General features: G+C 55.1%; 1 protein-coding gene across 1 annotated transcript in view; it reads left to right on the top strand.

The window, feature by feature from the left end:
• Positions 1 to 10,351, top strand: part of LOC102371118 (nectin-2-like) — a 22,902-nt gene extending 12,551 nt beyond the window's left edge. The window contains exons 5-6 of the mRNA XM_025200041.1: positions 3,612 to 3,656; positions 9,427 to 10,351. Of these exons, the coding sequence (XP_025055826.1) occupies positions 3,612 to 3,656; positions 9,427 to 9,645 (264 nt within the window). The 3' untranslated portion in view covers positions 9,646 to 10,351. The remainder of the gene's footprint in view (positions 1 to 3,611; positions 3,657 to 9,426) is intronic.
• The last annotated feature ends 30 nt before the right edge of the window (positions 10,352 to 10,381 follow it).

Below are 10,381 nucleotides of genomic sequence, written 5' to 3'. Positions count from 1 at the left end.
CGTCGTGGGCGGCGTAGGGGGAAGGAAGGACCTCACTCTCATCGTGGTAAGGCATGGGCTCCCTCTCGGAGTACCGCATGCAGTGCCCCCCCCCCGAGCGTGTCAAAGATGTGGTGCCAGCCCTTGCATGGAGGAAGCACAAGACCTCCAACCATCCCGGTGCAGCACCCACTTCTCCTGGGCCGGAGTGAAGCCTCTGGGTCCCCTCCGCTCCTGGAGGGACGCGGGGAGGTTTGATTTCAGACCTGATTGTGGGGTGTAGGGACACAGCCCTAGCAGACCCTGGGGAGCGGGGTGTTGCTGGGTGGGGGGGTTTCCACTGAGACTCATTTAAGCCCTAAATGCCTGGGGTGGATAACAAGGGAGGGAAAACGCTGCTTGATCCTCCCTTGGATTTGGGGTTTTTGTTTGACTGACTGTTCCTTCCCCCATTTCTTTTTATCTTTTCTCCCCCGTTCACTCCTCCCCATTCCATTAACATCCCCCACTTTCCGACCCCTCTGGGCATGGCCCCCCATACACCCCCGCGCACCCTGGCATCTCCCTCCCGTGTGTGTCCACGCCTCGCCGCTGTCCGACCTCCAGAACTCTGGCTCCAAGGACTGTGACGTCCACTATGCAGAGCTGGACACGGCCGCTCTGGCCTCGTCGCCCAGCCCCCGGAGCTCCATCCGTGCTGGCGGAGACCCAGTCGAGTATGCAACTATCCAGCCTCACTTACGCTAGCGCATGCCACTCTAGGCCTTTCCCCTCCGATCCTGGCCTCAAGGTACACAACCGCCCCCTGCCCGCCTCCCTGTGCCCGCCTGGGGATGTCTGCGCTCCCCTGCCCTGTGCAATGGCTCCCTCTTACCCCCACCCGGTGCTGCATGCTTCCTGCCACGGCTGCTCCCTGGCGTGGCCTGCATGCAGCTTGCAAGCAGCATGGTGCACCCCCTTTTGCTTTGGGCCCTGTGCAGAGGTGAGCTGGGGGGTTATGTTTGTCGGAGGGTGGGTTGGCTGGCGGGGCGGGCAGGCTGCGGCCAGGGTGCCTCGATGCGGTGCTGAGCTGCGTGACAGAGGAGGCCGGGTGTCCCCAAAGACACCCAGGGGAATTTCCCCAGGGTTTCCCCCGCCTGGGAGCAACTCCCTAGGGTTGCAGAGAGAGCTCTGAGGGAAGGCAAGTGAGGAGAGCAGGATGGGGGAGTAGAGAGAGGAAGGAGTGAGAAAGCAATGGGAAGGGGGAGGGAAGGGCTGGGGTCAGCACCCTAGGCATGCTCATGACAGCCTGGGACCCTGAAGGCAGGAGGTGGCATAGATGAGGGGCAGCACAGTGCAAGGTGGGAAGTGAAAGGCAAGATGCTTAGGCGGGTGATCCAGCTGGACACTGGCCAGTGAGATGCCCCCACCTGCCACAGGGTCTGGGGGAGCGCGGGTGGTCACAGCAGGGCACGGGGCTCTGCTGGGGTTTGAAGGAGCTGCGTGCTGTCCGCACTCAATGGCCCGTTCTCTGCCCTCCTTCCCCCCCGCAGCTGCCCCGCTGGGGCAGGGCACCACGTGGGTGTGCGGGTGCACACGTATGCACACACCTCTGTCTGCTGTAAGAGCAGACGTCTCCGCCCCTCCCCCTGACCTCCCCCAAGCATGCGAGTGTTATCACTAACCCTTGGCCCCGCTCTTCGGTGGGTGTTTATCCCATCCCATAGCAGGTCTCCGCAGCTCCTCAATCACCCGTGTGAGATGCTGCAGCCCTCGCCTGCCCTGCCCCTTTGTCCACTGGTTTCAGAGCCGCTTTCTCTGCCCTGGTGTTTGGCTAACCACTTTCTCCCTCCTGGTCTGTGTGTTGTATACTCCCCTCGCCCACAGCCTCCCATGACTGGGAGCAGGCAGCTGCGTGGGCCTGTTCTCTGGGGAGAGTGCCCCGTTCCCCAGAGATGGGTCCCAACCAGAGCCCTAGATCCAAGCAGCCCTGGGAGCCAGAGGGGGTTAAAAGCCGGTGCCTGGTTCAGGAGCAATAGTTCATGTCTAATCTCCCATGATGTCATAGGAAGTTCTTCCCTCCACCAATCAAATGGAAGAAGCTCCTATAGCATTAATCCAGCATCTTCCACATTCCCCTCTCCTTCATTCCCACCCGTGTTGGCCCATCTCTCTAGGCATCAGGAAATGCTGGAGACCCACCAGACTTGTCTGGGCACCCAGGTGGGGTAGGGGAAGAAGCAGCTTGAGGGGCTGAGCCCAGGGAACCCGGACCTTCATCTGGGAAGGTCGCCGGGCATTTGGTACGGACCAGAGTGGTTGCTGTGTAGGGTGGGCACAGCCAGTCTGGCTGCACGGGGATCAGAGCCATAGGAAGAGCTGGGAAACTGCTGATAAGTTTGCTAATTGGGTCCGTGCAATAATGAGCTGTGATGCATGTGGTTAGTTCAGGGCTCTGTATGGCACAGATAACCTTTTGATGTGCAAATCTTGCTGAGTGATGGGCAGGAGACAGGGAGCAGAGACATGCAGGGAAGAGGGACAGAGGGCTGGGGCTAGCCATGGGCAACCAGCAGCAGGGGCCTGGGAGAGGAGCCGCACTGGAAACCACTACAGACAAGTCCCAGTTAAGTTTGCTGCAGCCATAGGTTGTCACTGGGCAGGGGACACCTGAGGTCCTGGAAATGCCCAGTGCATTCCCACCACCATCCTCAGGACCCTGGCACAGAGGCCCAGTTGCAGCTCTCTCCATTTGAGGCAGGGAGCCCAGCCTAAGGATGGTGCTGAGCCTAGATGAGATGTGCCTCTAGTAAGGTCTACTCGCCCCAGCCCTAGGGGAAGACCCCCAGACCATCCTCCCTGCCCAAAGCAGCTGTTACCCCTGCTTGAGCCAGCACGGGAAGCCAATCCACCCCTGCCCTCCTGTCTGAGCTCCCCCACCACCATCCTTAGCCAAGCAGGCAGGTGTCAGGCCCCCCCACACTGCTGGATACGCAGCCGGATCCCAGCTGACCATGTAGGGCCCCTCCATCAGAGGAGCAATCCTACCTGTGTGTCTCTACCCTGGTGGCTGCAGCCACCCCCTGCCCCCTTCTGCATCTCAGTGCCGTTCAAATGGACACCCAGGAGGGCGGTGGGTCCCCAGGATACCGGCCCCCGGGAGGAGACAGGGACCGTGGACTGGGAGCTTCTGAGAGGAAGGGAGCGGCCACAGGCGAAGGAAGGTGCGGAGCCTGAGGGAGATGCAAGACAGTCCAGGGGTGACAATCCCAGCAGCAAAGCCCTGGTCACTGTGGAGAGGTGGCATTGCAGGCTCAGGACTATCGGGGGTCTGTGCAGAGACCTGGGCTGGGAAGGGGCAGGGGTGAGGGGAGCAGGGTGAGCAACAGCCTGCGGGCCGTGGCTTTGCAGCGTGGCAGGGAGACCTGGTTCTGGCCCAGGTGCCTTGCCCACATGTCAGCGGGGACATGAGAGCCGGGGCTAGGGCAGCCTCCCCACACCATGGACCCCGTGGTTTCCCTGCCCTGGAAGAAGCCCTGTAGCCCCCCTGCTGTAACACGGCCGGCCCCGGGCCCGAGCGTCTGGGGCCGGCTGGCTCAGTGTGGTGCGGTAACCTGTCTCTCTTGCGGTGTCTCGCCTGCCCCCGTGCCCAGAATGAGGATCAAGGTCTTCGTAGACGTAACGAGCCAGAGTGGACAGTAAGTCGGGGCCTTTGTTTTACCCCTCCTCTCCCTTGTGTGTTGAGCAGGGCTGGTGGGGGGAAAGGGATGAGCATCAGTCCTGGAGGCTGAGCCTCTCTGCCAGCCCCCCATGCACCAACCCTGCCCTGTCTGGGGCAGAGAGGGGTCTGGCGTCCCCATTCGAGGTCCACGCAGGCCTCAGCTTCCCTGCCCAGATGGAGAGCTAGGGGGTCTGGTGGGTGCCGGCTGCAGTGACCGGGCTGCCATCCCCTCACTGAGCTGAGACTGGCAAACTCATCTCACGCAGGCCACCAAACAGCTCTCTTCACCGAGCTGGGGTGTAATGGCACCCTGGAGCCGGATGGCTCTCAGCCCTGTTCAGGTCCATGCAGCGGGTGGCCAGGGCCTGACTGTATCCCTCCCTGCTGTCCCTGCAAATCTCCGAGCCCTGCTGGGCCGGGCTCTTGTGGCTGCGTCCAGGCGGTGGGGAGTGCGTGGACACACCTGCTCTAGATGCACCAGGCACAAGCAGAAGCCACGGAGTACACGGCATCCCAACCCAAGGCACTACCCTCAAGGTGCCACCACTTCTTGGACACTGCAGGTCTATCAGACCCAGCAGGGCAGACTAACAGAAAGAGACTGACAGGCAGCAAAGCTGTAGGGAGCAATCCAGCAGGTGAAGTTTCCCCCATTTGGGACCTTTGCCCCACAGGTGAGACAGGCCAAGCCTCATCCCCCTTCCCTTGGTCCAGACCTGGGTCCCCAAACCTCCCCCTCTAAGGAGCAGCTACTTCTGGGGGTCGACTGGCTTCTGCAGTGAGTCCACTAGCTGACAACCCTCTACTGCTAGCAATGACTGGAGTTGCCTCTAATTGTTGGATGCTGCATTGCTCTAGTTCCTGGGTTCAAATTGCACCAACACATTAGCAAAAGAGGTGGAGCAGTTATGGTCCTGAATGCTAGTCCCACTCCAGGGACAGAGGAGCTGGCTGTAACAGGGGAAGCAGCCAACATGCTAGCAAAACACATATGTTGGGTCTTCCTCCCAGCGCCTTGTCCACTGGATGATAATAGCTTACTAGTGCTGCTCACTGTTGGGTTCCTCTGTGAACTCAGTGGTATTGGAGAGCACTGAATATCTGGGTCAGGTATGGCAGGGGATAGTTAAATGGCCCTCACTGTCAGGGTTTGGGGTAAGACCCCATGGGACAGAGCAGCCTAACCAAATCTCCAGGTATTTCATCATTTCTGGTTCTGAATGTCATGTAAATGAAGCAGATAAAATGCTAAGACCTTGACAGAGCATTTCACTGCTCCATCAGCCCAGTCAGAGCCGGGGGGTGTTCAGAGAAGAGTCAGTGCATCAGATATTAGCAGGCTGTAAGGAAATACAGCTCACAGCATTCATAACTGAACTTAAGGGCACACCTTTCAGGTGCAAAAGCAGCTCCAATGTGCAGGAGAGGTGGGAAGAGAGAGGGCAGGGTGGAAAATGTACACTCTGAAATGCTATCGGGCAGATCCCCCTTTTCAAACAACACACAGGGCTGTTTGCAATGGACAGGTCTTTGATAATCTGCTTAATCTCCTGCATTACAATAACATTAGGAGGGGGAAATAGATAATGAAGTGTTATACAGAACTGCTTCAGAGGGGAGAGACGTGGGGAGTGGGGAAGAAGGATGTGCCAGTGCCATTTAATTAGCTCATTAGCTAGAATTTAATTTCAAACTTGGTTAGAGGGAAACTCAGCTCCAGAAAAGTCACTCCTGGAGCAGGGAGGGCATCGGCTCTTAGATACATGAATCAACACAGGGCTGAATCTCACTTGCAGTCTTACAGCTCCTTTGGCATTTCAGCAGGGGAGCCCTCCGCTTTGAGCCCAGGGGTCACTCAGGCCCACTTTTCTGGGCTTAGCACAGCAGACCCTTCAGGGCTGAGAGGTCCCTTCACCTGCTTCCCTGGACAACTCAAGGTGTTCTTATAGATTGCATGAGGCCTCAGGGCCCATACACCAGCCCCATCATGATGCCCTTATGCTAGCTAATCACCAATTCCTACAGCCCTGGCACTGGTCTCTCAGCATGATCTAAGGTACTTAACTTACCTCCTTTTTCCCTACCTCAGGGTATCAGCATTTCACAGGGCACATCCCCTCTAGCTCCCTCAGGTCCTTCTAACTGCAGCGCTCACTCTGTTCCAGGCTTCCCCTATTCCAGGCCTACACTAGCCCAACTCCTCACACCACCCTGCTTTAGCAGCCATTTCCAAAAGCCAACACATGTCCCATGCTAGGTTTGCTCTACACCACCTCTCTTCGTGGCAATGGATCCCTTTGTCCAGCCAGCCACAATATACCTATTTACCCCCCACCCTGTGCTCTGCCCCTTGCTGCCTGTGATGCAGAAGTGATAAAACCCTGTAAATATTGCTAGAGCAATGTGTGACTGCATGCACCTGCCTATTTCCTGCTTATCTTCCTACAGACACACCCTAGTCCCAGTAGGCTGCATCTAGGAAAATGCACAAAGCCCTTCCTCCTTTCATTTAGGACAAAGGTCCAAATCCTTATCAGGCTTTGCCTCCCAAATATATGAGCTCAGCTGCCAGGAAGGGAGGAAGTGGCTTCCAGGTGAGCCTGATCAAAGAAATGAGCCTGGCTATAAAGAGGGAGGAAGCTGTCTAGTGGGGCTGTTTTTAAGGAGGTTGCTGTGCTTGGGTTAGGGGCTTAGGAAGGGAGAGGGAGTGTGCATGATCTGGGCAGGCTGTGGGTGTATGGCGATGGTCAGCTCTGTGTTGTCCTTGTTCAGACACACTTGCTATTCCCTGTGCATGCCTTCCTGCAAGCTGTGTGATGGCACCTCTATCTGCAGACCTTTCCCTGACTCAAATGACTTTGCTTTTGTGCTAGTAGATGGCAGCGTGACCCTGAGCCTGGAGTCTGAGTGCTCTCTTATGCTCTAAACATTTAAGCTTTGGCTTCTTCCAGGTCTTTATTTATTCCAACACAGTCAGGAGGGAAAAAAAGCACTAGGCTAGCTGTGCAGCAGCCCCAGCTGATATAGCAGGGACAAGGCATGTGTCTATGATCAGGGGGCTTTATGCAGCAGACTTTAATGAGGTTGTAGTAGCTAGGAGGATGCTAGCAAGCCCTTCACTGCTGCTTTAAGTGGCTCAGACAATACACTTGCAGCCTTCCCTGTGGCCCCACTCTAGATGCTGTTTCCCCAAGGCTTGGCACAATTCCTCTCCCATATTTCCTGGAGCCAGGCTGCCCTATAACAGCTGATCCCTCCTGCCTCTCCTCTTCCCCTTACCGCTGCTCTGAAGACACTCGGGTCTCTGGCCTGCTACCCATCTCTCTCCTGAGCTCTGCTTTGCAGAGCAGTCAATAAATCATTAGCGGTGTTTTGTTTTTGGCATAACTTTCCCAAGTGTTGTGCTGGAATATCTACCCAGGCCCTGGTGGCACGTGGCTTCGAGCAGCTTGTTCTGTTCCTTCAGGCTTTTTCTCCCAAGAAACAGACTCCCTGAGGCTGGCATCATCTGGAGGCACTGTGGGGATTGTAAGAGAGGGCTTCAAAGGAAAAAAAACCCACTCTTTTGATGCATCCAAAATGGGCTTTAGGCCCATGTTGTGGAGTGGAAATGTTGCCTTTGGGTTGTCCGGACCTACAGCTCCTCCTGGTTCTCCAGGCAAGCCGAGGACAGCACAGGACATAGCTCCAGATATTTGGGCTGCATTTTGCAGGCAGGTCTGTGCTGCTGTCTTGACACCCCCATCTCCACCCCTTTGCACACTAGGATGTAGAAAAGCCCTGAAAACAATTTGCCAAAGCTGGAGACCACATTTGTCTCCTTTCCCCTCCTCCCTCTCTCTGCTCCTCTTCTGTTCCCATTACACAGCCCAGATTTCTCCTGCACGCGAATGGTTCATTGTGTGCTGGCGCAGATAAGTGCATCCATTTTGGGATGGCTTTAAAAGCACACTGAGAAGGAGGCTCTGTTTCTAGCAGCCTTTGTAGTATCTGAGTCACGCAGGGAACAGCCCCCAGCTGATAAATTTCTATTACAGCCCAAGCCCTTGTTATCCCATTACAATGGGGAGCAATGAAGCTGGGTAAATGGGACCCCACACCCCCGAGGGATTGTACCGTCCCATACAGATAAAAATATTTACCCTGCAGCTCTTATGTGATGGGATCACCAAGGGGTCTTAATTGCAGCACTGTTGCGCTGGATTTTGTAACACGTCTGTAATAAAGACACGGTCCCTGCCCCAAACATTTCTCAACCGAAGAGGCCCGGGTTTTGGAATAACAGAGATGTGGATGGGTTGAGGCACGACCGCATTATGCTTTGCTCAATACACTCATATGCTTCAGAGGGAAGGCAAGAGGGCGTGACACGTCCAAACCCACACACAAGCTCCCTTTAGTGGCTTGCAGCCAGTCAGCTGAGAACTCCCTTCCTAGCAAAAGCCAGATCCACTGAGCTGGTGCATGGCTGGAAGATGAAAGCAGCAAGATGTGTGTTGCCCAACTGTGATGGCAAGGTGCAGCTTTAATGCCAGTCACATCATGGGAGGCAAAAGCCTGTGAAGCAAGAGGTGCTGGGAAACATGCACGGGTGAGGCAGTGGGGCCTGAAATAAGGCTCATGTCCCCACTAGATGCTTCACTAAGACCAGCTCAGAGGGCTTCAAAGCACTAGACAGGGCAAGAAAGCCAAAGCCCCTTTCCACCAAGGCTTGGGAGGGAGAGGACTTTGTATTCTGCAGGAGCTAACTGCAAGCACCACACACCCCCTTCCCTGGAGCAAAAGGGCATGGGTGAGCCCTGAAAGCTCTCAGGCTTCCATTGGGTTTTGGATAAATCTTGGCAGGAAAGATCGCTGTGATTTCACGCTGAAACAAATGCTGTTTGATTATCACTTGTTGTTCCAGCTGTGCATAATAACCCCACACCTCAGCACCTTGGCATTCGAGGGCTTTGCTTTTCTTTCGGGGCTTGCAAAAAAAAAAACAAAACCCTGAATCTGATAGCACCAGGTGGCAAAGAAATGCATTATTTTTCCCTCCACTGAAAGAATGAGACCATTTTATGGAGGGAAGATGGATTGGTTTTTCCCTTCCAGATGACCTAACATCAAAGCAAAAGCCACAGACTCGGGAGCTCAGCTCTCTAGAGACTGGCCTCAATAAGAAACAGCATTAGCTTAGTACAGGTGACCAGGCTGGGTGCCTTCAATGGGATTGCTCAGGTGCATAAAAGTAAGTGCCTGGACAACAATCCAGTCTGCCATCAAAGCCTGGCCCTACAAATACTCTCTTCACACAGCACATGAATTGTCAGATTGGACCCGACTCAATGCCCATCCAGCCTGGTCCCCTGCCTGCAGCAATAGCCAGCCCAGAAGGGTCAGCTAAAACCCAACATCTGGACAGATGAGGCATGACCTGTCTCTCCCCAGTGTTGAGGACCTCTGTTATCTCCTTATAGTAAGATTGCATTGAGCTGCTGCAAGACTGGGGGCAAGCTAGTCTTGAGTCCACATTTGCACAGAGTAAAGGGGCGTTTTGGGGAGCTGAGGTGGAAATTGCTCCATGACAGAACGCCCCAGGTGTCACGTGAAATAAATGTAGATTTGCAAGAATAAAGAGAGTGCTTTGCTTTTCCCTGCACCTCTCCGTCCTTCCAGGGCACCTCCCAGGGCATTGGGCAGCTGTGAGTATTGCACGGTTCATCTCCGGGATCTTGCTCACTGACTTTTGCTCTATGTTTCAGACCTTTGGAAAGTGTCACTCAGCAGTACCAGATGCGCGTGATCGCTTGACCTGCTGTTACTCACGCCAAGAGCAGTCTCTGGAGAAGATCACCCCTGTCTATAACCCCTTGTCTTACCTCCCAGAAGACCTTTATCCTTACCATGCCGACGTCTCCATCTGCTGCCCGCCCCCTGGTTCCCGGGCACCGCACATCTGTCCTAAGGAACAGTATGTTTAAAGCCACTTCTCTACACGCTCAAGCAAAAGCAAAGCAGCCAATGTTTCACGTCTCCTGCTCTCTCCCACGTCCACCGAGACATTCTGGCTTTTTTTTCTCCCCAGCCACTGAAAACTTTGCCTGCTTCTCCCACTTCTCATTTTGGTGCAACTCTAAGTGAAATGATTAGATTACGTATCCGCCTGGCTCTTAGCACTCAAAGGGAACTTCCTGCCTTTGTCCCTCTCTCCCTGACTTTTTCTTTGCATCTTTCCACCCCCCGCCCCACATCCCTCCCTAATTTTGGCCCTATCACCCAATCGTAGCAAGCTGGCTATGCGCATGCATGCGTGGGTGCACAGTTGGCCCTTGCTGGGTGGAACGTGCCCGACCTGCTGCAGTGTCTGTTGGTTCCCTTGTGTCATTTTTTCTACTATCTGTGCAAGAGCAGCCCAGAAGAGGGTTCCTTCAGAAGCCTTTGTTCCACTGGTCCGAAAGAACCAGTGAACTCGACTCCCTAACCGAACCGTCTTGACGCTACATCGAAATTCCCCGGCCGGTGTCCATGTCTCAGGCCAGAACTCTGTCCTTTGCAAAGACCGTTGTGGGGGGAGCCCTGTTTCTGATAGAAAAAGGCAAAGATTTCCAAATGAAGCCCAACGATGGGAAGTTTGTAGTGGCATATGCAAAAGCAGAGCAGAAGAGATGTATTCTTCTCCACTCCCGACCTCTCGGCTTTGACAATCTGGAGGGAAAG

The sequence above is a fragment of the Alligator sinensis genome, unplaced genomic scaffold (genome assembly GCF_000455745.1).
Source record: "Alligator sinensis unplaced genomic scaffold, ASM45574v1 scaffold278_1, whole genome shotgun sequence".
Lineage (NCBI taxonomy): Eukaryota > Metazoa > Chordata > Crocodylia > Alligatoridae > Alligator > Alligator sinensis.
Note: the sequence above shows the minus strand (reverse complement) of the source record. Positions and strands in the feature narration are given on the sequence as shown.